This window comes from Punica granatum, chromosome 4, assembly GCF_007655135.1.
Source record: "Punica granatum isolate Tunisia-2019 chromosome 4, ASM765513v2, whole genome shotgun sequence".
Lineage (NCBI taxonomy): Eukaryota > Viridiplantae > Streptophyta > Magnoliopsida > Myrtales > Lythraceae > Punica > Punica granatum.
The window spans coordinates 34,042,997-34,070,642 of record NC_045130.1 but is presented as its reverse complement, the minus strand read 5'-3'; the positions used below and the strand labels follow the sequence as shown (position 1 = coordinate 34,070,642).

At 40.3% G+C, this 27,646-nt stretch overlaps 5 protein-coding genes across 5 annotated transcripts; 2 read left to right on the top strand and 3 right to left on the bottom strand.

Annotated features, from left to right (window-relative positions):
- Positions 1-7: 7 nt before the first annotated feature.
- Positions 8-5,886, bottom strand: LOC116205172 (5'-adenylylsulfate reductase-like 7). The gene is made up of 4 exons (XM_031537675.1): positions 5,293-5,886; positions 2,147-2,328; positions 934-1,058; positions 8-737 (listed from the first exon to the last, which is right to left on the bottom strand). The coding sequence occupies exons 1-4, from the start codon at positions 5,467-5,469 to the stop codon at positions 316-318; spliced, it is 906 nt and encodes a 301-aa protein (XP_031393535.1). The 5' UTR covers positions 5,470-5,886; the 3' UTR covers positions 8-315.
- A 2,064-nt stretch (positions 5,887-7,950) lies between these two features.
- On the top strand, positions 7,951-10,217 carry LOC116205841 (eukaryotic translation initiation factor NCBP). Its single transcript, XM_031538517.1, has 6 exons — positions 7,951-8,195; positions 8,908-9,003; positions 9,102-9,206; positions 9,292-9,369; positions 9,636-9,755; positions 9,837-10,217. Exons 1-6 carry the CDS (start codon positions 8,040-8,042, stop codon positions 9,966-9,968), a joined length of 687 nt encoding a protein of 228 aa, XP_031394377.1. The 5' UTR covers positions 7,951-8,039; the 3' UTR covers positions 9,969-10,217.
- A 283-nt stretch (positions 10,218-10,500) lies between these two features.
- Positions 10,501-12,405, bottom strand: LOC116205842 (superoxide dismutase [Cu-Zn] 2). The gene is made up of 7 exons (XM_031538518.1): positions 12,222-12,405; positions 12,041-12,142; positions 11,861-11,956; positions 11,741-11,772; positions 11,541-11,616; positions 10,821-10,874; positions 10,501-10,707 (listed from the first exon to the last, which is right to left on the bottom strand). Exons 1-7 carry the CDS (start codon positions 12,388-12,390, stop codon positions 10,679-10,681), a joined length of 558 nt encoding a protein of 185 aa, XP_031394378.1. The 5' UTR covers positions 12,391-12,405; the 3' UTR covers positions 10,501-10,678.
- A 1,448-nt stretch (positions 12,406-13,853) lies between these two features.
- Positions 13,854-17,296, top strand: LOC116204592 (tubulin alpha-3 chain-like). Its single transcript, XM_031536749.1, has 5 exons — positions 13,854-14,161; positions 15,430-15,644; positions 15,737-15,936; positions 16,094-16,602; positions 16,747-17,296. The coding sequence occupies exons 1-5, from the start codon at positions 14,049-14,051 to the stop codon at positions 17,057-17,059; spliced, it is 1,350 nt and encodes a 449-aa protein (XP_031392609.1). The 5' UTR covers positions 13,854-14,048; the 3' UTR covers positions 17,060-17,296.
- Positions 17,297-18,619: 1,323 nt separating this feature from the next.
- On the bottom strand, positions 18,620-19,731 carry LOC116204593 (ethylene-responsive transcription factor ERN1-like). The gene has a single exon (XM_031536750.1). It carries the CDS (start codon positions 19,598-19,600, stop codon positions 18,764-18,766), a length of 837 nt encoding a protein of 278 aa, XP_031392610.1. The 5' UTR covers positions 19,601-19,731; the 3' UTR covers positions 18,620-18,763.
- Between the last annotated feature and the right edge of the window lie 7,915 nt (positions 19,732-27,646).

The window sequence follows — 27,646 nt, the reverse complement described above, 5'->3', positions numbered from 1 at the left end:
ATCCCAGTGAGGAAAAGAGGATTTAGTACTACATTATACTCGACCATGTTAATATTGATTTCAAAATATGAGTAATATACAGAGGGAAGACCAGAAAAGAACGGGAGGGAGAGAAAAAAAAAAAAAAAACTCTTCCCTAATTTACATGCTTGTTTGGTTAACTCCCGGATTTATAGAAGAACCTCCCAACAACTATTTAGCACACACTACTCAGAATGTCAATCTAGAGACATCGGAGAGAGGAACATGTTCCACAGAGTTCTTTCGCTAGGTATGCTCCTTCGACTTATAACACACGTGAAGGTCAGGACCCTACTAAGACGACCTAGCTGAGGAAGATTCGCCAAGCGACACAGAGGCCAAGGAAGAAGCCCATACTCGGGCACTTCTAACCCTTTCTTGGAAGCTCTGGGCCTTGCACAGTCTTAGTTTCATCCATAGCCTCCTCACATCAATTATAGGTAGGAGACGGCCTAATATTTGGGTCGTCTCACCAAATATCTCCAAGTTCAGGTGGGGAGCATAAGAGACCCAGAAAGCTTTTAAGCGAGATACGACTCGAGGCAGTGCTGCTAAAAGGACCCTCAGATATAGGAAGAGAATTGAAAATATGAGGTAGGGCTCTCTTGCTACGAGCTCCTTCATTGATGTAACACTCGTAAAGTGCATAATGGAACTTTCACTGGCCTCATGATTTCTAGGCTGATCTAGCATGATGTATTGAACCGGTTCATAACCTGCAACACAGATGGGCAGGATACACATCAAACGGGAGATACGCATTGAGCATGCCTACCGGATTGCAACAAAATCCTGTATGTAATATTGAAAAATAAATCGGAGATGGGGAAAATGGAATATACTAGTGACTAAAAATTTGAAGATGTTGATACTGGAGAGAGAGAGAGAGAGAGAGAGAGAGAGAAAAAATACCAGTGTTCTTCTCATAAAATTGCACGAGCGAGAGAAGAGTTTTTGGGCCATGATATCTCATTCTTGAGGTCTGGTTCACCAATAATATTGATGGCAAACTACGGATCCCATACCTTGAAAAGACGCTGCAATATGAAAGCGGGGGTGAGGAGAGATGATGAGAGATTTTCAATGACATTGACAACACCGAGAAGTCAGATAGACACTCTCTAACCATACACTCACTGAGCTACATCGCTGAACAGTCTGAGACAGAAGATTGACTATGAAAGATCCCCAACTTGTTTCATAAATAAAATTAGAGTGCTCACATAGCTACAGAAATAGAACCAAAAAATGAGACAGGGAGACATGAAGCATTCAAATGAGATATTTACCGATCACCGGAAGAGAGAATTCTGAACAATTTATGACATTTTAATTATATTTAGTAGAAAATATCATCAATCATCAAAAGATACTATTATGCAAATATAAGCAGGCGGATACAGAGCAGAGAGTATACCAAATGCACAACTTAATAACTCTACATTGCCGTTGCTCGTATCCCACTTTATTATAATATCTTCAAAATAAAAGGCACTTCACTTTTCAGTTGAACATGAGGGAACCTTTTCCATATCAACAAAGTCTGGCAACTCGTTATGCTCTGCTAGCATGTTGAGAAAAAACTAAACCAGCAGTTTTGAGTCTTGCGTTCTAATTCATCAAAGGAGAACTCACAAGCTTAAAAAACAAAACTACCGTGCTCAAATCTAAAAAAGTGTAACAGCTTGAATGCCTTCTTTCTTAAACTAAGACAATTGCATCTCTACAGTTACCCAAGACATTCTCAATACTTCAATTTGTAATTGTTAAGATAAAAGATAAAAGATCAACCTCTATAATGTCAATGCAACAACGATCTCATCCTAACAGCCAAATGACATAGTCAGTAACAATACTAAAAGAAGCAAGCCTTTCCCTGTATAATTACTGATTTCAGAAACACTTAACAAAGTAAAGGATGGAAAAAAGGAAACAACAGTACTCAGTTGTCAGGAGTCAGGACAGGACTATTCAAGACTTATGAAGTTATCAGCCCATTAAAGCTAGTGTAAGATTAACATCCAGCTCATATAAATATAAAGAAACATGCAGTCAGAAACTACTCTGATCACCAAAAAAAAAAAATCAGTAATATGTAAGGGATGTCAACTTAGTAGCATCATACCTCGGCAAAGCAGAAGACTGTTCTACCGCCAAATGATTTATCTGTGGAAACATGGAACTAATAACTTCAAAAGTAGGAAATGTAGCCTGCGAAAATGGGCACCGGGAAGCCTGGAAAAGGATCGAGGTATATCCATGATCATGCTTGGACTCCAAGAACCGGTCAAGGAAGTCTCCATCCACCTGCAGAAGATCACAAGTAAAGGACCTAAAGGTCATCAGTCACCCAAACTTTCTATCCGCAGACCAACAGCAAAGGCAATTTGTTCGATGCAAAAACTTCTTAATTTGAAAAATCATCGATTTAATTTCCCAGACAAGAATAATGATAAGGACCCAAATACGTGGCCAGTAAAATAGATATTTCTAGCCACCGAATCTTATATAACTAAAACTCTTGTTCATAGTGGACACTTATCAAGCAATTAGATTTTTCTTTTTTATATTATTATTAATAATTTTCATATTCTATTTTATAGTAATACTCTTATATAGATCCATAGCAAGCACATCATGACACGTCATCATTTCTTTTTTCTTCATGTTGCCCTTCTCTTTCCTAATTTTTATGGTTAGCCCACAAACTTTGATGGTTTTTTTGTTTTTGTCCCTTCTTTTTTTTGTTCGATTACAAAGAAGACCCTAGACTTCATACTGTAAAATAAAAAATTAAACAAAAGGAAACCAAAAGTCCCATTAGCAGGAATAGATTTAATTTGCCAGACAAAGGATAATGATATGGACCCAAATACGTGGACAGTAAAATAGATATATCTAGCCACCGAATCTTATATAACTAAAACTCTTGTTCATAGCGGACACTTATCAAGCAATTAGATTTTTCTTTTTTATATTATTATTATTTATTATTTCATATTTTATTTTATAGTAATACTCTTATATAGATCCATAGCAAGCACATCATGACACATGTCATCGTTTCTTTTTTTCTTCATGTCGCCCTTCTCTTTCCTAATTTTTATGGTTTGACCACAAACATTGATGGTTTTTTTTTTTGTTTTTGTCCCTTCTTTTTTTTTTTTGTTCGATTACAAAGAAGACCCTAGACTTCATACTGTAAAATAAAAAATTAAACAAAAAGATACCAAAAGTCCCATTAGTGGGAATTGAATCCATAAAATTTTGGTTCCAAACAAGAAAGTGTATGATGATTGTTTTTAATATTCTCTAATAGAATTTCAATATTACATGTTTTAGAGATACAAAATTAACTAAAACATGTCATATCATGTAAAAGTGAAGTTTTTACCGTAATCTATGTATAAATTTCTAATATCATATTAGAAAACACAATATCGTTAGAAAAAGAAAATATTATTTAGGCGAGTGTGAATTGATCACGAAAGAAAAATGCAACTAAAAAGTCAACCTAGAACAATATAATTAACACAATTAAATTAAGTTGTAGATTTCAACACGATTTTAAAATACAATGCATGTATTATTATATTTATTTTTAAAGCTATGCATTGTTTAGGTTTGATATGGGTTAATACTCCAATTATATTATTTGAAAATACAAATGTAATTTAGTTGAATATTTCAACTTATATAATCAGAAGACCGATAATTATATCATTTTTAATATTTAATATTCTCACAATAAATAAGAAAAACCTAAGATATTTTGGTAGAAACAACATGAAGATAATCATATCTTCATAATCTTATAGCGAATTCATCAATGCAATTTTTTGACCCTGCGGCAAAGCACGGGCATCATTCCCTGGTTTAATGAAATTAGGATAAAATAGAAAGGTCTAGACCACCAAAAGGCACCAAATGTAATCTTTCAAAATGGGAAGGGATTATGCTCAAGTAATTTTATCAAGGACAACAGCAGTAATTGAGGTACTGACAGAGAGTAGGCTATTTAAGGAAATTGGATTATCTCTCACTATTGCTAGGTGGAATTTCAGATGGCTATTCATTTTGGTTTACTGACCTTGCCTTGAAGCAGGATCACAGTCAAGATTACATGCGTTTGCACATCTGGTTACTTATAGGTGAACCCTGGATTTTAGGGATCACGATAATGATTCTGCTAATACCTAGTTTAGGCCGGGGATGTAGTCATAGTCATATGTCTACCCAATTTCTCTTAAAGGAGGAAACCTTCTACTCAACAAATGAATTTTGGTCCTTACCATCAGGCATGAATAACAAGTAGAGTATTTTATCATATTAAACATTATAAATAACACTTGTTCAATTAATTAGCATGATGTTTAGCTATTTCAAGTTATAAAAAAAAATAAAATAAAGAGAGAGAGAGAGAGAGATTTGAGTTCTAGAGATGTGTATCTAGAAACAAGCATGCAGCAATTAACTCCAAATGCAGCAAACAGCAGACAATTTACGAGAGGCATACTAAGACATGACAAAGCAAAGTCTTAGAAACAGAAAGAATTTCAATAAGATTCACAGGCCAACGTCAAAAGATTCAAAACCAGCAAATCTGCAGGGAGACCACATAGATACCAATTAATTCACAGTAAGAGCACCGGCTATGACAAACAATGCGTCCTGTCCTTAGATAAGAAAATCTTCTATTTACACTAAGCATTATCTACAGCCAGACACAAAAAAAAAACGATGCGACAACGAGCTAATTCACAAAACCTTATAGACTAACCCTGTTTAATCCATCTCAGAATGGAACTCCAAGAATATGCCCCATGTAAAACTAAACATCAAATGGACCAAACCGACTGAGAGCCCTCAAACTCAATTATGCAGGTCGGGGTTGAGCATATCCCCTTTCAAGTTCATATCCCTCCATTCCTTTGCGATAAGCGAAAGAGCAGAGGAGTGGCAAAATCGAGAATGGAAGATAAAAATAAATCTTGCAAGCAATCAAAGTCAACCGACAATTTTCATTTCTACTCCCCGCTATCACATAATTTACACCAAAAAGCTAACCGACAATGAGTTTCTCTCCCCCAACAAAACCAGGAAAATTACTAGAGATAAACCAAACAAGCAGAGAAAAAAAGAAAAAAGCAGATCGCCCAGATGGGCAAAACCCCAAAATAAGCAATCTTGCAGAGCGGGCGCAAGGAGAACGCCATAGAATGGGGCACAAGAAATCACCAACTTAAGCTAACGCAGGAATTGAACCCTCACCTGGAGAGGAGGATTCGGGGAGATCGAGATAGGGCACCGCGATTGCAAGGTGCAGAGGAACGGGGCAGATTCGCGGGGACACAGAGGCGGCGGCGCCGAAGACACGCGCCGCGCCGACCACAGCGCGGCCATGACGAGGAAAATAACCGACGGGGCGGTAGACGGCCAAAAACCCATCGGAACAGAAAGCCGCTGATGAAACGGAGGGTTGATCAGTGCTTCTTCCCCGGGGTGCGGCGAACCAGAAATGGAAATTCAGGTCGGAGGTCTCAATCCGGAGCTGCACACTGCAGGCTGTGCCCGGCAGTCCAATCAGTCATTCATCGGCTAATCCCGCTCCGCTCTCTCTACCACTCCTCCCAGGTGATGATCAGTGGCAAAATCCTCGTCCGATCTTCAACCCTGAACCGGGAATGGCTGCGAAATCGAAAGGGGAATCCAGCAAGAAGGTGGACGAGGAGAAGATTCAGATCAGTGATTGATTGATTGAATGATGGTTGGATGGATCGATCGATGACAAGCGATGGCGAATCTCTCCGTCTCTCTCTCTCTCTCTCTCTCTCTCTCTCTCTCACGCTAGCCGCCTCGTGTTTGTGGAGAAGAGGGGCGGTTGGTATGTTTCGTGGAGGATTCGTCACATGCACCCGCCGTATGCACCCACATGGGTCTGACGTGTGGGTCTCGCTGAGGGATTGTTTCTTGCCCGGCGTATATGGCGGGAGTAGTATGCAAGTGCGGCCGATGCAACCAACCTTGTTATAACTACTGTACGGGTCCCGACATTCTTGTTGGTTAATTGCACAATCGGTTCCTAAACTTTTAGATAATTGTAGTTTTACCCACCGTACTGGGGGGATTCTTGCATATTTGCACCAAGCTTTATCTTGTCCTTTCGCCAGCTTTTTTCAAAAGTAAAATTCCAAAAGATTTGTCGCACGTGTTGTGGAATGTTATGTTAAAATTAGTAATTGATTGAGACCATATCATTGAAGATTATACTACCAATTATTAGAACATTTTTCATGGGTATGTCATTCAAGATTATTCGTCATGGAAAGCTACTTGACTTATCTTGCTTCAATAATATATAAAATTAATTCAAGAATCTATATAGATAATGATTAAATTACTGCTAATCTTGACTGATCTATACCATATGGGCTACTAAAATAGGCTTTTCAAGTTCATACAATAAGAAGTCTTCATTCGTGTTATGAAAGTTTATCATATGGACTTATTGACACTTTGGCTACTTGTTAATTGACTTTTTAAATCCCCTTTACAATGTATCTAACCCAAACTAGTCAAATTATTTATTATAAAAGAAAATTTTATTTTTCGATCCTTTGTTTAATCCTCCTAGAGGCATGAGATTTTAAAATATGTATTAATTCCCATGATCAAAATAACTATTGTGAAAAGTGATTATTTAACTTAAAGTTATAATTAATAATGAAATTATTGAGAAAAACTCTAATTTCAGTAGTGGTACTTCCCCTTTGGGGAATTGCACATAGTTCATTTTTCACATTGTCTAAGGTAATTTCAAATATATGACTTTTTATTGTTATTTTTGCATGGAGAGGGACATGCAATCAGGGTGAATTTGTACAGATGTAATGACTAAATTACTGTTCATCCCGATAATTTACAATGGCCTTATTAGTTGTTTGGTGCATACCAAGAATTAAAATCGAGACATGAAACTATAATGACCACAACACCCTTTAAAATAATTATTTTCTATTTTTTCTTAAAATAAAAATAATAAAAATGAAAAAAATAGATGCGTGATCAGGGAAGGAGAGGGGCTGTGAAGACCCGTATTGGGCACCACCACCTTGCAGTCATCCCTCTCTCTAGTGAAGAGAGGAAGAGGAAGGAAATCGAGACTATGGTGGCCCGACATCGGGCACCACATCCTTGATCAAGATCGCTAGTGGTCAAAAGAATCACCAGGGATCTCGATCGTGGCTGTGGCGACCGGCGTCGAGCCACCACATCCTTAATTTCTTTCCTCTCTCTCATCACTCGAATAGAGAGAGAAAGGGACGATCGGGAGACGATGGGGGCCTGACTCTGGCTGCCACTGAACCGAGCAAGATTATTGGTGACCCTTGGGTTCGCTAGTGACCTTGTCGGGGCATGTGTGGCTAGCGTCGGCCCCATCAACCCTTTCCTTCTTCAACAATAGTCTAGAGTCTAGACCCAAGAAAAAAAAAGTTTAATGGCAATTTTCGAAAATCCGAAGCAAGAATAAATGCATTTTTGTCTGAACTCCAAACCCATCTCCTAATTAGATTAGTCCTTAATAATAATATCCTAGTAAATTCCTAGCACTAACTCTATTCCGTTGTCACCAAAAATGAGTTTAGGATTTCGAAAATTCTATCATGCTTTATATTCAGACGACCAAATATAAACCATGGTAGGCTTTGAAGTGAAAACCGATATCTATGATTTATCCCAAAAGGAAGAACTTCCATGCATTAGGCCCTCCATGTCTTAGACATTTCCACTGCGACTTGGCCCGGCCCAACGCACCACTTATGGACCATAAAACAGTGCCGGGGCCGTACCACCCCCATCGAAGGAACCGTTTAATACACCGGGCGCAGCGCGCCTCTACGCCTGCTGCATCTCCTATTGCTTTAACTGAACCTCACATACATCAGGGAAGGAATAGGGACACTGAAGATTAGGGCTTTGCTCGAGCTTCGATTGTACTGGCAGCAGAACGACCGAAAATGGAGCTGTCGGCGGAGAAGAGGGACGCGGAGAACACCAACAACGACGATAATCAACAGGCGGCCTTCGATTCCGCCGACGGGAACAGCAGAGAAGCCGAGGAACAGCGGGAGCGACAAGCGCGCGATCTCAAAGCCGGTCTTCATCCTCTCAAGGTCCCCTCTCTCTCTCTCTCTCTCGCTCTTCATTCGCTTTCCTCTGTTTTGCATGTCCTATTGCTCGTCTTCTGTCGATGATGATTAGCCGAAGTTTATCGGTCCGTTCTTGCGTATTTTTGGATGCCTGAGTTAAATCTGTTGCGATTACGATGATACGCCGATTGATTGATGATTCCTGATAGTGATCTATGTGCATTTAGCAGATCAATGTCGATCTTTGACCGGGCGTACTATCAATATCAGATTTTTGCCGGGCTTAGTGCTTTCCGAGTAATTGTGATAATAACGTGAGCAGTTTTCTCATAGCCAAGTATGGTCTTGTCAAGAATTTGCATCTTTTATAAAACAAGCTGATGGCATGTTTATTGTGTAATCGATGCAGAGGCTATGATGAGAATGGTGAAGTTGTTTAATCGTCTTTCCATGTATATATATGTCTGACCAGATCAACTAAGGACTGTTTCGGTTTTTAATGTACGGCCCCTTGTGCGTCAGAACCTCTCTGGGATTCTAGATTTTTGTTGGTTGGATTAAACGTTCTATATGTCTGTAAAGACGAACCATTACTCTGTGCATCTACCTCTAGGCTCTAAGTACTCGTTACTCCATGGATTCACATTTATAGATCTTCTGGGCATGCATAGCTGAGTTATATTTCTGTGTTTCCGTTCATTTCATAACCTTACTTGTTTTTGTTTCTGATAAACAGTACAAGTTTGTCTTTTGGTATACTCGTCGAACGCCTGGAGTTAGGACTCAGACATCTTATGAGGACAACATAAAGAAAATCGTGGATTTTAGTACGGTAAGTTTATTTCTGGATATAGTTGGGTTGGTGTTAGATGTGTCGAGCTAGAATTGTTCTACAGCGCTAAATGAGGCTTGCGAATTTACATTCTTCAGGTGGAAGGCTTTTGGGTATGCTACTGTTACTTGGCTCGTCCTTCTTCATTGCCTAGTCCGACAGATTTGCATCTGTTTAAGGAGGGTATCCGTCCTCTGTGGGAGGTAACATCCAGAGCCACAAATTCATCTTTCATATTAACGTGTTTCCTTCATCAAAAGATAAGCTTCAGCAGAGATTCTCTTTCAGGACTCAGCAAATTGCAATGGAGGAAAGTGGATAATAAGGTTCAAGAAGGTTGTCTCTGGGCGCTTCTGGGAGGACCTGGTAAGTCATGGAAAGGCGCACTCCCTGTTAAGAGCCTGGACTTTCTTATGTTACTAATTATATGCATTTCCTGTGAGCTTCATTGTCATTACTTGACTAGCATTTTAAGTGGAGATTTATGGTCTGCCATTGATTTTTCTGGCTAGGCCAACTCTTTGTTTGATGATTCAAAAAGTTGATGTCAAAATGGACATACTCAGCATTATGTCATCGACATTCTTCTAGTTGATTGATCTTGCCTCTCTTGGATACGGATGAATCTCCAGGTACTTGCCTTGGTGGGTGATCAACTTGACTACGGCGAGAACATATGCGGTGCAGTGTTGAGCATTCGCTTCAATGAGGATATAGTGAGCATTTGGAACCGGAATGCTTCTGACCATCAGGTCTCAAAGAATCCAAACAGTCTGCTTATTAAATTTCCATTTGTCAGTTTCTTGTTGACTGATTTTGTTCTCTCTCTTCAGGCGGTGATGGCCTTGAGAGACTCCATCAAGCGGCACCTAAAGCTTCCCCACAGTTATGTCATGGAGTACAAGCCTCATGATGCATCTCTACGGGACAACTCGTCATACAGAAACACATGGTTGAGAGGGTAAAGAGATGCTTTGCATCGAACCCTCTAACTGCGACTAGATGAGCGGCTGAAGTGGAAGATTAGAGTCTTAAGAGTCTGCTTGTAATGTTCAGAGGGAAATGATAACTGTTGATGCTTCTTGAAATAGCATCTGCCCTTTGTCAGATTTAAATTTTCCAGACACAATGTCCTTGTAGTAGTACTGATTGAGAAGATATAGTAGAAATTTGAAGTTCATATCACAATCAATTCCGCAAATATGTTTGATTCACTCACTACAAATGTTGTAGAATTAGGTCTGCGCGCGCTGGTGAGTCACCTTCCCCATGTCCATATTGGATGCATTGTTTATCATCTCGACTGATCTTGAAATTAATATTATTGGATGATTTGATGATGAGAAGTTTCAAGCGAGAGATCGAGAATGAGATGTTAGCTTCTGCATGGTTGAGGATCCAGTCTGTTGAGCTTTGTTGCCCATTTTTATCTGATATATATATATATGTATATATAGTAGCATTGAACTCCAGGGGAGAAACATTGGACCCTTATTGTTGGATGGAATGTATGGTTGATTATTAGCACAACCCGAAAAACATTCAAGCTTTCAAGATATCAAAGCTTTTGTTGGTACAACGAAAGTAGTTTTTATTGTGCAGAATGACTGGATATGACGAATATACATGATTAATTGTTGCATGTCAATGAAGATCAACCAGACTGCCGGTCGATCTAAACAGACGACTGAAGCCCGATAATACCTGCCAAAAGAATCAGAGCAAGGAAGGTCAGGCCCTCATTTATCATAAGAAAAGTCGAACTCATTGTAGTAGAAAAATATCTAAGGGGTAACTGATTGAAGAAATTTAATTACCGCATCCCACCCTTGCACCGGCATTCCCAGTGGTCTTGCTAAGCTCATGCCCACCTGTGTCAAAGAGATGACCTTCCTAATCAGACTAAGTTTGACAAAGATAACCACGAAGCACGGCTATACATATGTAGTTTGAACAATTATGAGCATATCATACGGAAACGATTCCAGAATTTATAACAAAAGTCCCAGAAGATCAGCCATGAAGTTGCGGCACAAGATTGAAACACTATGATCTGAAAATTCAAATGAATGCTGCTGTCTTGTATTGGTACTAATTCGAATTACAGGGACCTGTAGGTTGGATCGAAACAATTTCCCTGATATTGAAGTTCTCATCCATCACATTTCTGTCGTCTAATTACGGACCTAAACCTCAACATCTGTAGTTTTTGGAGCCGGTGCAAGTTATCGACTGAGGATGCAGAGGGCATTGGTAAAATCCCACAGAGGAAGTGCTTCTATCAATGAAATGACTACTGAGCACAAGGAAACAAATCCGAAACCACTCAGCTTTCTTCCGACAAACTTGATATGCCTCACTCACTCCACTTGATATTGTGTTCCAGGGTTGATCGAACTTAGCTCAATGCGAAATGTGTAGAAACGGTAAATTAAGAAGCAAGCTTGATCGCAACACCCATAGACATATAAACATTTCAAAGCAAGTTAATCTCGTTCATATTCGTAGCTTGCAAACCTGAAAAATGCTCAACTTACCTCTACCAAGATCATCGGGATCGGCATGCACAACAACCGCCCTCCCCAGTATGGAATGCTGCCCGCTCAATGGTATCTAAAACATAACCAATAGCATCTCAAAGGTAAGAGATAAGAAGCAAGATTAGCCCATTAGCGATGGAATCGATATTCACTCGCGAAAAGATTCGGCATTTCGCAGCAATTCGAATCGGAAGTACCTGTAAATCCGTGATCGAGACCTCAGCAACTCCTACAATATCAAAAAACTCATATCACATATCAGAAGAGAACACATTTCACCCTTCAAAACTCATCCAGACGAGCTCAAAGAAACCCACCGTCGTGGCCTGCGAAGATGTTGCCCAAATCGCCTGCGTGCCGCTCGCTATCGGAGGGAGCTCCGTGGTCCTTCTTCAGGGGATTGAAATGGGGCCCTGAGGAATTCAAAAGCTTCGCGGATGATTGAACGGATGATTTCCCCTACTGCAGGCAAGAAATGAGTGTACTGTGTACCGTACCGGTGGAATTGCAGCCGTTGGTGGTGTCGCCGAGGGCGTGGATGTGGAAGCCATGGAGGCCCGGCGAGAGCCCCGTTATCTTCCCCTTCACTTGGGTTGCCCCTGCAACACAGTTCCACGGGCAGTGTGAGTCAACTCAGCAACTCGAGAGAGTCATGGAGCTAGAAAGAGAGAGCGAGACCATTGGGTTGCTGAACGAATTGGAGGGAGCCCCGGACGTTGACGTCGCCGGTGATCAGAGCCACCGCTTTGATGGTGCCCATTGCAGCAGCAGCTGTCCCTTCTTCATCTTCTTCGGTTTCATGGGCTGTGTTTTGTATTATGTTTTCCGGTGGAATACGCATTTCCATTCGCGTCCAACCGACCGGGCATACTCCCGGTGTATGCGCCCAAGGCTGGATCTTTGGCTCCGGGCTTATATGCTCCGGGAGTATAGCGTGGCGCCGTTGGTCCCGGGAGTGAACGGAGGGCGCCGCCGGTTTTGGGATCCCGGGCTTTCTGTTGGGACCATGGCATGGGCCTTAATGGGCCGGAGACCAGTCTGAAATGGGCTGGGCCCATCATGAAATCGGACGCTCGTATTGAATTTGACTGAATGGGAATTGATCCGATCCGATCCGTTCGAGGAATCATCCCTCGTGCATACAAGTCGTTCCTCGTACACATAAGTCGTTCGATCAACCTCCTGTGCTAGGGATCTCACCTCAGGATGTTAATCCCGGCTTGCGGAGAGTCGAAGAAGGTTTCTAAAAGGAAACGGAGAAGATTACTTACCCAATCTTCCTCTTAAGTCGCGAACAATACTAGAGGGGGGAGCTGCTTTGATACCCCTCGTGAACCGGTACGACTCTTCATAGTCTCGTATTGATATTATTATGACGAAATTCATACGATCAAAAGTTTATCCATATATTACAGGAAATCGGAATCATCAGTGAGAAGACCATAATCTTTTCCTACCGTGCAGTGACATCCCTCCTTGTGAGTTATGAACCAGTGATGGATCAGCAATTTTCGCGGGGTACTCCATTCATACTCGGATCTGTCAACACTTCTATAAGCCGGACTTATCAGTGAGTTATTTATTTTAATATATTATAAAAGATATCATGAGTTGATTTAAGCCGTTTGATATATATTTTTTTTAAGTAAAATTTCGAATTCAAATTTTATCAATGTAAAAAATTTAAATTGAAAATTTTTTATTAATTAATGAATCGAACTGATAACTGGATTAATTGGGATTCAAAATAACATAAAAGGAGATGAGAGAAGACGAAGTTGAGAGGGGGGTTCCCCGTCCCTACGGATGGAGGACCAAAGCAACCGACAGCGGCCGAGCTGGACGAAAACGAGCCAAAACAGAAAAAAGTTGGAGGCTAATGGCGGGCCCCACTTTTTGGACCGCCCTCTCCTTCTTCAATCTTCTTCAGTCATTTGTCACTCATTTTAAGTCATTACCCATTTGATGAGCTGAGACCCTTAAAAAAAATTGGGAAAAAGACAAAAATTTCGTGATTTGAGATCAGTATAAATCTCAGCATATAGAGAGTTACTGTGTTTTTTTTTTCATTTTTAATCCTTAATATTTAACGGAATAAATCATATGAGATTAATTATTTTAAATAAAAAAATATGATGCGATTTGTTTCGATTCTAAATTACAATGAATTTTTATCTTTTTTTTTCTTAAAAACAATTATATATATATTAATAAAAATTTAAAAAAATCCCAAAAAAGACAGAAAAAAAAAAAAGAAGAGAGAGGGGCCTCGCTGCTGGTGGCGGGTGGTCGTCCTCATCAATACCATCACATTCCAAGCGAGGACTTCGAAACGTTGATATCTCTCTCTCTCTCTCTCTCTCTCATCTCTGCCTCTCCTCTGCCCTGATATTTTCTGGGAACGGGGGGACCGAGAGGGACACCAAGTCAAGGCCTTTTCTTCGTTCCTCTCCGATCAATTTCATACCCTCGAGAAGCTCGGAGGCGAACGAGAAGCTAGCGGAGATGAGGGAGGTGATTAGCATCCACATCGGGCAGGCCGGGATTCAGGTCGGGAATTCTTGCTGGGAGCTCTACTGCCTCGAGCATGACATCCAACCCGACGGCAGGATGCCTAGGTAAATAATAACGACCGACCGCCAACCATCGCCCCCAAATTCCTCGTATTTTTGTCTGTCTTTATACGTATGATTATGCCTCCTGCCCAATAATACGTGTTTCTACGTATACGTGTACGCATCCATACGATTCCCATACGTATTTTCGCGATCCCGTCGGAATTCACGACCCTCTTGGGGGCATATGTTGGTTGATGATCGTCTTGTCCTGGAGAAGTACGTATTGCCGGATTTGGACTCGTTGGCCATTCTTCTGTTGCCCTGCCCGTTCTTTTTTCCTGTCACTGTGTCTCGCCATCCTGTCGTTTTGAATCCTCGTATTCGCTGGCTGATTGCTGGTAAAGGATGATTTTTGCTGAAGATGGGAACTTCCGTAGCTCGATTCCCGCGTGGTCGGTTTGTGATCTTTCGTTGAATTCTGCTTTCGTGAAATTTCGTCTTCTGAAGCTGGACTCCATGAGAATGGTGGTTATATTTAATATGAAGCACACGTTGCGTTTGGGAGATGTTCAATGGCCTTAGGATTTCGTATATGTGGATTGAATTCTCAGTCTTCTGCGGGCTTGAATTGCTTTCCATTGTCAATTGTGTTAAAAGTTCACATTTATATCTGTTGCTGTTAAATGTAGGGTTTCAGTTTCTTAGGAGTAATAAGGTCCCCTGCCTTTCAAAGTGTTCTGTCAAGTCTGAAGAAGCTGTTGAATTGGCCCTTTCGTTGGATGAAAGGGTTTGACATGGTCCCCTTGAGGTCTTCCACTGAGCATCAATGTTACCCAATCATCTTCCTGGAACTCCTTTCTGGTTCTTCTGCCTTCCGGCAAATTCAAGTCCGATGTTTGTCGGGATTATTATAGGGCCTACTGCCTTTCCTACCATTGTACCTCGTAGAGCTGCAAGTCCACCTGTTGTGAATGAATTGTACCAATAGTCCATCTGAGATAACTTTTTGCATCATTTGCACTTATGTTTCTCCTCGATGGAAATCAAGGCAATCCGATTCGAATTAGTGCTCTTTATTAATCTTTTAGAGGGGTCCTCTGTCCGTATATTACTGATGATAGAACGTCTTCTCTGGTTTGGGAAAGAAATGTTTTGGTAATTTTATTTAATTCATGATCCACTAATAACCAAGTAACTAATACGCGCTATTTTTACTTCATTTGATTGTTTACATGTGGATATATGTCTTCGTCTTGATTGATTCCTGGTTTGATTTCATATTCAACCTTCCTCTCTTACGCAATGCCTTATATCCATTTGCCTTGCAGTGACACCTCAGTTGGAGTTGCAAATGATGCGTTCAATACTTTCTTTAGCGAGACTGGTTCTGGGAAGCATGTTCCCAGGGCTATATTCGTAGATCTTGAGCCCACTGTGATTGATGAAGTCCGGACCGGGACGTACAGACAGCTTTTCCACCCCGAGCAACTTATCTCGGGCAAGGAAGACGCTGCCAACAACTTTGCTAGAGGACACTACACAGGTTCCATCAACTAATATCTGCTGTTTTATGTGTCTGCTTTTATGCTATTTGAATATCAGATCCATCTGATTCTTTGTTTTTCTCTGCTCCAGTGGGAAGGGAAATTGTTGATCTCTGCCTTGACCGAGTAAGGAAACTAGCTGACAATTGTACCGGTTTGCAAGGGTTTCTGGTTTTTAGTGCCGTTGGTGGTGGGACCGGTTCCGGTTTAGGTTCCCTGCTACTGGAACGCTTATCTGTAGATTATGGGAAGAAGTCGAAACTCGGGTTCACTATCTATCCTTCTCCTCAGGTACGCATCGAATTCGGAAACTTCAAGTCTTCAAAGAATATCATGGCCGATCTTTTTGGGAAACTCTGTCATAATCTTTCCACCCACCCCCCACACCCTCCTTTCATAATATTATTGATCATGAGACCACTTACCAGTGAGGTCTTAAATTGAACAGGTTTCTACCGCCGTTGTGGAACCTTACAACAGTGTGCTTTCCACTCATTCTCTCCTCGAGCACACTGATGTGTCTGTTCTTCTTGATAATGAGGCCATATACGATATCTGCAGGCGATCATTAGACATCGAGAGGCCAACTTACACCAACCTCAACCGCCTAATATCACAGATCATCTCTTCCCTGACCACCTCTCTGAGGTTTGATGGTGCCATCAACGTAGATGTCACGGAGTTTCAGACCAATCTCGTCCCATATCCTCGTATCCACTTCATGCTTTCCTCTTATGCCCCTGTGATCTCAGCTGCAAAGGCTTTCCATGAGCAGCTGTCAATTCCCGAAATTACAAGCGCTGTGTTTGAGCCTTCGAGCATGATGGCCAAGTGTGACCCAAGGCATGGGAAGTACATGGCTTGTTGTTTGATGTATCGTGGAGATGTGGTGCCAAAGGATGTGAATGCTGCCGTTGGAACTATCAAGACGAAGCGTACGATCCAATTTGTTGATTGGTGAGTGTAATTAAGGCCCCATACATTCATAATCCTTAGACTGAGTGTCCATTCGATAAAATTCGATTATCTTGTTAATCTATTCACAGTTTCTCGTTCTTGTTATTAATTGAATGATTTGTTTACTCTATGCCGTTTTGTTAGGTGCCCGACTGGATTTAAATGCGGCATCAACTACCAGCCCCCGACAGTGGTCCCGGGAGGAGACCTCGCGAAGGTGCAGCGTGCTGTATGCATGATAAGCAACAACACAGCAGTGGCGGAAGTCTTCTCGAGGATAGACCACAAGTTTGATCTCATGTACTCAAAGCGAGCTTTCGTCCACTGGTACGTGGGAGAAGGAATGGAGGAAGGAGAGTTCTCGGAGGCCCGTGAAGATCTCGCTGCCCTCGAAAAAGATTACGAGGAAGTCGGGGCTGATGGAGGTGAGGAAGAGGAAGAAGGGGAAGAGTACTGACACATGCTGTCTCTCCCTCTCGGTGGCTGTGTTGTTGCTGTTGTTGTATGATGCTTTCGCTGTTCTCCTGATTTCTGTTTTCCTTTGTGGATGTTTCTTCTGTGCTTGACTGTGTTATAATCGGTAAGAATGTTTTTGTTCATTCCAAGTTACAACAATTTGATTTTAGTCTTGTCCCGAATATCATTTCATTGACTATTCATCTATTAATGCTGGTATCGAGGGCTATTTTAAGGATCTAAAGGCATTAAGACAGGGATTGCTTGTCCGGGGATTGCTTATCCTTATTTGTTCGTTATGGCCATCGAAGCTGTCTATGAGCTGCTGGATAGTGTTGCTGCTGATGAGGACGTTGTTTTTCTACTTTTCATCTATTCTGTAAAAATCTCATGTTCACTTACCTGGCCTTTGCTGATGATTTCATGGAGGGTGATTCCTTAAAACCTATGCTAGATATTTTTGATGGATTTTTACAAGATGTCTGGCTTGAAACTGAATCCAGCAAAAGCTGAGATTTATCGATGAAGCTACTGTGAAGGCCATGCTGGCTATAGTGGTTCTAAATGTGGTTTTCTTCCTGTTCGCTACCGTCGTGCCCCTACCATATTTGACAAGATTGTCAGCAGAATCACCAGTCGGACTGCGTCAGTTATTCGAAAGGGAAGGAGTTTCTGCTTATCCACTTATCGAAAACAAACTGGGTAAGTAATCGACTTGCTACTTTTTCTTTTTCTGGTTTGATAATTGGCAATAAGCTGTCTACAATGGACAAAGTGGTCGAATGGTGTCCTGCTGCCAATTCGAGTCCAAAACAGAGGAAGAAAACAGGAACCTTTTGTTCTTCGAGTGCCACTTCACTAAACAAGTATGAAGCAAAAGTTTTGCACTTCCGACGATATTGGTGAGGCTGGAATATCGAGTTGAATCCGACCACCAAGCAATTGAAAGACGAGGCTGTTCTTGTCAATCATGATGAAAGCTTTCCGGGCGTGCTCTCTCGTATCTTGTTTGGAAGGGAGAGGACTATGTTGAACTTTCAATTAAATTAAGAGCCTTCTATCAAAAGAACATGCAACATTCTTTGCAACGTGGTGAGAAGAAAGGATCATTGTGGGGGTTGAAAGAGTCGCAGAGGAAGACCAAAACAATAAAATCTTAAATGATCCTACTTTACAATGACGTGGCGAGAAAGAATTAATTATATTTCCGTTTATTATGAATTGATTGGTGCTTTTTTAAGTCAAGTGACGAGATGAAACCATCGAAGAATTTCTCGATTACAGCGGACTACCAAAGGAAACTGCTTACAAATTGGGGGATTCATTTGACTGATTATCTGCTTTGTTTCCAGTTTTTTGGTTGAACAAGTAGGCCATATATGCTCGTCTCTTACGCGTTGGGCCTCTGCCAATATTGTTTCTTATGAGCTGTTTTGAGCTTCTCTTGGTGGTTGGTGCCAATAATTAAGGTTCATGGTTCTGCCGTAATTTATGATTTTTTTCGTTGATATAATAAGGGTCTCAAGGGACAACGGAACGGTTCGATCACCAGACCAGACGATGTTTAACGTCGTTTTCATCTATAATTGTGGTCCTAGTAATTCCGAAACCCGACCTTGTCTAGAAACAAAAGAGAAGAGAAAACATTACTAGAGTGGATCGAGAAATTAATTAACGTTTCTCATTGAAACCATCAAATTAGCTTTCAGAGCAGCAATGAAGCCAACGAACATAACGGAGGAAGATCCCATATAGCCTCGCTCGGGTCATTCACCAACGTCCCCATCAGCTCCTCCACTCCGCTCACCGCATACAGTGATGCCGATATCTGCCTCTCGAACTTCATCCTCTCGAACTCCGAGAACTCTTCCATGTCGGCCGCAGCCTGAGTCTGATCCCCCGAACTTGCACAAATCCTCGGCACCTCTAGCACCTCTTGCGTGTACGAGAACCGGTCGATTCTCGGCCCGGGTACATCATGAGAAGAACCAAGCGCGAATTCCTCGATGCAGTGGCTCAGGTCGGGCCGGTACACGTCTTCGGTGCTAGCACAGCTAGTGGTGGAACTAGAAGTGCTATGAGATGAAAATAAAATCATGTTATCACTGACACTAGTAGTGGGGGTGGCAGCAACATTGACATTAGCAACATCTGTGACATTTCCCTGGGGAGTACTGTCTGGCATTATTCCCCTCTTGTTGTTCAGCAGGCTCCGAATCCGAGAGGCAAGCCGGGAGTCTGAGGGCGTGTGGGCCCTGAAGTTGGTCCGGGTGTTGGAACCGCGCAATAGGCGGGCAGCCTGGTCGTAGGCACGGGCTGCCTCCTCGGCGGTCTCATAGGTCCCGAGCCACATCCTGATCTTTTGGGTTGTGTCCTTGATCTCGGCCACCCATCGCCCCGACGGCCTCTGCCTCACCCCGACATACTTGTTATTGTTGCCGCCGCTGCCACCGCCGTTCCGATTCCTTGGCCCCTTGAACTTGTTTATCTTGCTGCTGAGTATTGGGATGTTACTGTTCTGTTGCTGGAAATGAATTTCCATTGCTTGGGAGGAAATGAGGAATTTGTAATTTTGGCTGAATAAAAGAATGTTTGGGAGAATTTTTCTCTTTTTGGTGTAAATGTTTGGGAGAATTCAATTGATGTTAGTGGAGGCCTTGTCTGTTTGGCTCCTTGGGGGTAATATATATGGGAAAATTCCAATTAAAAAACATATATTTATATGAGAAAATGTTGGTCTGAGTTTTTTATGGGAGAAATTGTATTTAAGAGAAGTGGTCGGATGTCATAGGGGATATTTTCTGAAAATGTTGTTTTATGTTTGTTGTCTTAATGGGAATTAAAAATTAAATTATGTTGGATAAAATTGATTTCCAAGAATACCCTTCTCGTGATGTGTACATGCTTTGATTTGGTCTAAACTCTCAAGTATATATAAACGTACGTTGGTTTATGCCATTTTGTACCTCTTCTAATTTCGAGTTTTAGTCTTGTGGAAGTAGAAGATTCAAGATTGAGAAAGTGAATTCTCTTTAGTAAACTAATCAGATTCGAATTTGAATTGGTTGGTATCCATTGAATATTCAAATGATACGCAAAAAAGAAAAAAAAAATCTAATTAACTATATTGCAATTGTGGAATATTACGCAAAACTTAGGGCTTGTGAGCATTTATATAGAGGTTATTGATTATACCTTTCGTGAATCAAAAGCATACTTTTTTCAGAATTTTAGTTGCAAAATACCACATGCCGCCAATAACATGAGCTGAAAATCCAGTCTAATTCCTCTTCAATTGATCAAAATCGAACATATGTTTTTGATAGCTCAGTTGATTGTTGATTCGCACGACTACCCTAAACGATATAAATTCGTGACCTTAAAAAGATAAGCAAATCCTTTTCTCTTATACGCAATTGATTGAGTATGTTTTGATATTTATACGATGTTCTTGGAGACTGGAGACTAACTCGAAGGACATGATCGTCAAATTTGGTTTGCCCAAAATTTGAAGATTATGCTTTTAGAAGGCTGACAAAGAATCGGACTGGAAGTATGTATGAACCGAATGATTTGTAGGTGTTCAAGACAAAAATTCGAGGTTAAATTTGTCCATGTCATCTTACTTCCCTAACCAAGTCAACATTTGACTTGACTCGTGACTGCATGACACACCGCCACGTGGAGCCACAGGAATGATCCTTCACATAAATCCAAACTGCTACGGCTAAACGCGGAAGCCGAGAAAGCTTGAGCGCAATAATTATACATTATTGTTAGCAAGGAAGTTAAATTTAATTTAATTTAATTTCAGAAGACAAAAATAAAAATAATTGAAAAAAATATGTGAAAAAATTTGAAAAAGTAGATAAAAAAGTAATGATTAATTTATTAAATTGAGAAAAAAGTGTTGAAATTGAAGAAAAATTATTGAATAGTTGAGGAAATTTAATATTAAAAAATTAATTTAAATAATAAATAATAAAAAGTATAAGATATAATTTGAAAAAAAGAAGATAATAAAGTAATAATTCTGTAGTTAAATTGTTGAAAAATAAAGTTAAGTGAAATTTAATTTTGTTATCAAGTATACCGGTTCTTCGGACCACAAAAATCAAATATTCTCAATTTTGTACTCAAAATCTTATTTGTTATTGAATCATGGTAATAGTACTTTGGAAGGGTTTGTGGTAGAATGGTATCTCTCTAAAATTTTGTTATTGTGATTGCGGTAGCAAGCCTGAACGCTTAAATCTTAATATATAGGTATGTGCCATGGCTCAAATGGTGCATTTCCATATAGAAATTCAAAATCATATAATTACGTCCTATGGGTATAGTTACGCTGGTCACGCCTCCAACCCCTTCAATCGATATAAAAAGAAAAGAATTCTTTTTACCCGTCTTTCTCTTCGATCACCTCTACCAAGATTCCGGAGCCACCTTTATATTTATCTTTCCTTCCTTTTGTCATAAAGAAACACTTTCTTTTGTACATTATTGGGTTTTTTACCTTATTGGCTAAGGTGATTTTTGTTTGAGAATTGATTTGGTCATAACTATGAAATACTTTCAATTTATTACAAAACCTTACACTGCAGGTGAAATCTGTCCATTAACAATACGTTGTGCCAATTGTATGGTACGACTTAGTTAACAATCTAAATTGGAGGTTTGTTTAAAAGGTTGACTAGGTCTTCATGTGTTAACAAATTAGAAGAATATAATGTCGGCTACTAATAAGGAGGGAAAAAAAAATAGTACAATGCTCTTAAACTAAAGTCATCCTCACATCACCAAGCCCAAAATGTTGCTTGAAGTACGAAGCTAAAGGATTCCCAATTATTCTATGGTGTACGTGATTATTATGACTTCTATCATCTATTATTCATATTTTCGACCTTCTCAATATAAAGAAATGCTTCTATAGCCAAATTTCATCTACCTTGTCGTTGGCCCAATTCCAAAAGGACAAACAAAGAAGGAAATATCATATTCCGTCTATCATATATAAAGCATTAACATCAGTTATCTCATAAATAAAGCATTATCATCAGTTATCTCAAATAAAAATTGTAAGTTGGAGATGATAAACCAATAAAAGTATTTGGTCATATAAATTCATGAACCACCACTCATCATATATTTACAAATTTATGCATTTGTTGCAACTCTATTGGAGAAATTACTCATTTGGTACAAAATGTTTTACTAATGTAACACTTTAGTACAAATATAAAAATTGTAACGGTCAACTATACAACGTTTTAATTTTGTAACAATCTTATACAAAATGTCAATTTAGACATCCTGCAGTTAAGTCCTGTTGACGTGATTGCCTACCTGTCCAAGTTACGATGATGTGGCCTCAGATGGCAAGAATTTATTTCCTTTTCTTTTTTTCTTCTGTTCCTCTTAAAGAACCTAATCGTAAGTCTCAAATCGAACTGTAAATCTCAGAATTGAGACTCTCTACATGCTCCTTTTCTCTTCTCCATCATCATATACTGCTCTACCTCCAAGCAAGTGTGCTAATGGAGTCTCCGCATGCAATGCTCCCAACGTGCCATTGTCAAGAGGTTGCGGCGATGAAGACTTCATGGACTGAAGGTAATCCAGGTCGGAGGTTCCTCGATTGCTGGAATTTCGGGGTACGGTTACAATATAGGGAACTTTTAGGGCGACTTGGAGAATGAAATTGATTCTCGTAACTTGGACAGGTAGCCAGCCACGTCAACAGAGTTTAGCGTCGGGGTATCTAAATTGACGGTATATACAAGACTGTTACAAAATTAAAACAATTTGTAGTTAATTATTACAATTCTTTAGTTTTGTACCAAAGTGTTACATCGGTAAAACATTTTGCATCAAATGAGTAATTTCCTCCAACTCTATTGGTCACGCTACGGAGTGAGGTGAGGTATAAAATAATACATCAGTCGTAGATTAAGGGAAATAATGGAAGAATATAGAATCTTTTATATAAAAGATCCACATTTTGGTACCGTGGGACTTACTATACTGTTCATATAATCGAATTGTTTTGAGAATGACCTCTATATATACAAAACGGGCGAGTGGGTCTCCAATTTAATAATGTGTCGTGCTTAAACCCACGAACAGCTTTTTCTAATTTAATTCTTTTTCCCCGCACAATGACGTGCGGCGGCGCGATCTAGACATGTTCGTCTCCCTCTATTTTTTTTTTTTTGGGTCATCGTTTGTCGTTCCTTGAATGATTTTTTTTTAATCCTTGAATGAGTAATTTTGAGGAAATATGGTCCTATAAAGTAGGTGTATAATGAAAAATGCATCGCAGTATTGTCACGTTTTATTTATTCAAAAGCTCGGAAAACCAAGTTAATTAACCGTTAACAGACTGACACCTGAGGACAATGTGAAGATTTTGAGCAATAAATTATTTTGCGTCTCATGTTGTTTATCATCATTATTTTGGGAAATTTTTTTATAAATTATGTTTAGTTAATTGCATCATAAACATATGATAGAGCTTTGATAAGACAAAAATTTGTTAATTTCATTAATCATTCTAACATAAAGTAGCATATCTAGACGTGATAAAATATCGTTCAGCTCTAACTTAAATTTCCAATCAAATTATCAAATACCGAATAAATTAAGAAAATAAACAAAATATGAACCGTGCCCATTAAAAAATACAAGAATAATTTGGGTTTTTGCCCTTTCTTCTGCCAAAAAAAAACTACAAGAAGAAGAAGAAGAATATTCGGAAGAAAATAAAACCAAACAAATGCCAAGGAAATGAACAACCCTAAATGGACAGTAAATGATCTGTCTTTAAACTTGTTCGAGGAAGTAAACTAGTCAAGATATGCGCAAACTGATCCGAACACTTCCTTACTCTCTATATTAAAAAAAAAAATGCATATGCCTCATTATGTAGTGCAGCATCGCTTCCCAAAGTGATTTGCAATCACACAAAAAAAAAAAACTATTCCGTAGCTACGACGATGTCCCGCGCAACCTGCGGGCAATTCGATTAACTTCTTATATATATTAGGTCTCTCTATTTATTAGTATTACAAATGTTGAGGGCATAAGTAATTAATTAGTCTAGCTGAGGTCCCTCTTAGCTCAAACATCACAATTATACTGAAATCAACATTTCTCCTTACTATATTCCTTTTTTTAAAACTTCAAGCATCCTCATATAACATTTGAATAAGATTGTATAAATGAATTAGGTTAATTAGTATCATTAGAATTTACTAGTATCGAATTTAGATTTTATGATAGTATTTTGATATTATTTCTATCCTAGTCCGATTGCTTCCTCTGCCTATAAATAGGTTAGTAATTCTATGTATTCGTTTAGTCAGTATAAATAATAAATCCCCCCGGCTTTTTCCTCTGACCATCACGTTTTGATATCTCCTTTATCTCCTCTCATGTTAAAGGACGATGCCGAGTACTCTGAATAATCAATATAAGTCGGTTGATTCGTATATCTTCGTGACCCTATGGGCTCATCTTCAGGAAATGTTTGTTGAAATTTCAACTTTCATTGGGGTATAGGTATCCCTCCTTGGGGCCGAGCACCAATCTTGAGCTCTTAACACGGACCAATCAATCCCCGACGGCACATTCTAGCTTGTCGATGGCCTTGTGACAGAATCCATTGGCATTCCCTATGGGCTAAGATTGACTCTGATACAAAGATCGATTGCCTATGATCAATTTTTTTTTTGGATAAATGATGAAACTTCATTGATAACAGATGAATTTACATCAGAAACCAATACCATTTTCCTCTATACGGAGTAAAATAAAAAAATACCCAAGAGCTACTCCCAAGTCAACTAGTTGCAGTATCAAAATGGTGAAACATATGCCTCGCAATGATAGAGTGTGCAATTTTGCATGAGAATCGAGGGAGAACAGACAACTTTGCTTTCACATCCGAGAAGATCCTTCGTATTATAATTGTTGGAGGCGAGACTTGATTCCGGTAGAGCCTGGCGTTCCTCTCCCTCCAGATGCAGTAAATGTAGTGAGTCCAGAGAAGTTTAAGACAAATAATATCCAGCTTCTTTCCACGGAGAGAGGAGACCCAGCAAAGTTCCGTATTCCAGTCGACATTGTGTTTGTTCATTCCAACACGGTCTAATAAACTTCTCCAAATCCCTTGGGTGATAGGGCATTCAAAAAAGAGGTGATTTCGGGTCTCCAATTCCAAACTACAGAATTCGCATTCGGGTGCAGTAATCGAGATTCTCCAACTCATAAGCCTATCTTTTGTACTCAATCTATTATGAATACAAAGCCAGCTAATGAAAGAGGATCGAGGAAACCGCCCCTCAAACCAGATTGCGTTCCTCCATTCCATCTTCTGGCTTCTGGGACTAAAGCATTTCCACGCACTAGCAACAGAAAATGTCTCGGATTTGTGAGCCGTCCATGTGACCCTATCACGATCAGAGAGTTGAATTGCATTAGCGAGATCACGGAGCAGGCCAGCTTGCAGATCCGAGCTTCTAGGCCAATGCCAGCATCCATCAACCAGAATCGAACTAACTGTTGCGTGCTCCCTAATCGACGGAAAGCACTGGAGCCCCCTGGTGCAATAGTTTATTAAAGAACCGACCGGTAACCACTTGTCATACCAGAAAGATACATTCGTACCAGGGCCAACACAATAGCGGATATAGGGAGACATCAAAGTCCTCAGCTGCAAAAGTTTTCTCCAGTTCCAAGAACAATCACCAGGTATCCTTAAAGACCAAATACTTCGGTCTTTGATTAAATATTTAGCAACCCAGGCCACCCAAAGAGACCCTGAACGCACGAGGAGAGACCAAAGGTTTTTGAGTACGCATACCTTATTCCACAGGGTTAGGTCCTTGATACCGAGTCCTCCATCAGACTTTGGAAGACATAGAGTTTCCCAGCCGAGCTTTCCTCCTCCTATATGCTGCTCAAGGCCTTTCCAGAGGAAGGATCTGCACTTCTGCTGCACCAACTTTATGACTTTCTTGGGAAGAATGAAGTGGATACACCAGTAGCTGGCCATGCTGAAAAGTACTGAATTGATCAACTGTACTCGTCCCGCGTAAGACAAGTGTTTCACAGACCAACTCCTTATACGCTTTAGGATTCTCTCAGTAAGAGCCTCGCAGTTCTTCGTGGAAAGCTTGCCCGAGACAAGAGGGAGCCCCAAGTATCTCACAGGAAGAGTACCTTTCTTAAAACCCGAGCTATTCACCAATATAGAGATGCCTTCCTCAGTGATGCCTCCCGTGAAGATTTCAGATTTCTCAGGGTTCAGCTTGAGCCCAGACCAGTTGTAAAAGATGTTCAACACTTCCAGAATGGCAACAAGAGACTCTTTGGACCCGTTTGTGAACAAGAATAGATCATCAGCAAAGCAGAGATGGGTGAGCTTGATAGACTTACATCTAGGATGGAAGCCGATTCTGCCTTCGTCTGCAGCAGTGTCCAAAAGCTTTGAGAAGACCTCCATGGCAATAACAAACAAATAGGGTGATAGGGGGTCACCTTGTCGCAATCCCCTTTGGCCGGCAAAGTAACCACATAAGGAGCCATTGACAGCCACTGAAAAGTAAGGAGAGGTAATACATCCCTTGATCCATCTGAGAAATGATAGGGGAAATCCCATGACCTTCAAACAGTTAAGAATAAAATCCCAGTTCAAGGAGTCAAAGGCTTTCATTAGGTCAATTTTGATAGCACAACGGGGGGTTATTCCTTGTCTATGGTAGTTTCTTACAAGCTCATGAGCAAGCAAGACATTGTCAGATATTCTCCTGCCCTGCACAAAAGCTGTCTGGTTTAGGCTTATAACATCAGGAAGGACCCCTTTCATTCTGTTGGTGATCACCTTGGTAATGCATTTATACACCACATTGCAGCATGAGATAGGGCGGAAGTCCTTCATGCGATCAGCTTTCTCCTTCTTAGGGACAAGTGCTAATATTGTAGAATTCACCTCTCTGCGCAGCTCGCCTGTCGAAAAGTAATGTTGTACAGCAGCAAGGAAGTCTTTATGAACAATTCTCCAAGCATGCTTATAAAAATACACCGTGAAGCCGTCTGGGCCAGGTGATTTATCATTTCCCATTGAGAACAGAGCTGATTTGATTTCCTCTTCTGTGATAGGAGACACAAGCAGTTGTTGTTGAGCCTGAGAGATCTTCTTTTTGAGAATAGAAGAAAGTTGCGTCGCAGAGGTGCCCGCTACGCTTGCATCCTTTTCTCCTAGAAGGCTTTGGTAAAAGTTGACTGCTTCCGCTTTTATTTGATGTATATCTTCCAGCTTGGAACCTGAGTTAGTGTAGAGTACTCGAATGGAGGTTCTTGCATTTCTTATCTTCACTGCCTTATGAAAGAAAGAAGTGTTCTGATCCCCCGCTTTTAACCATGCCACCCTTGACTTTTGTCTCAGTAGTTTCTCCTCTTTATCCATGGCTTCTAATAGCTCAACCCTTATAGCGATTTCCTTTTCCATAATTTCAGAAGACATGCAATTACTTTCAAGAATTTCAGTTTGGATCTGAGCGAGTTGAGTTTGCAAGGCGTCAACTTTAGC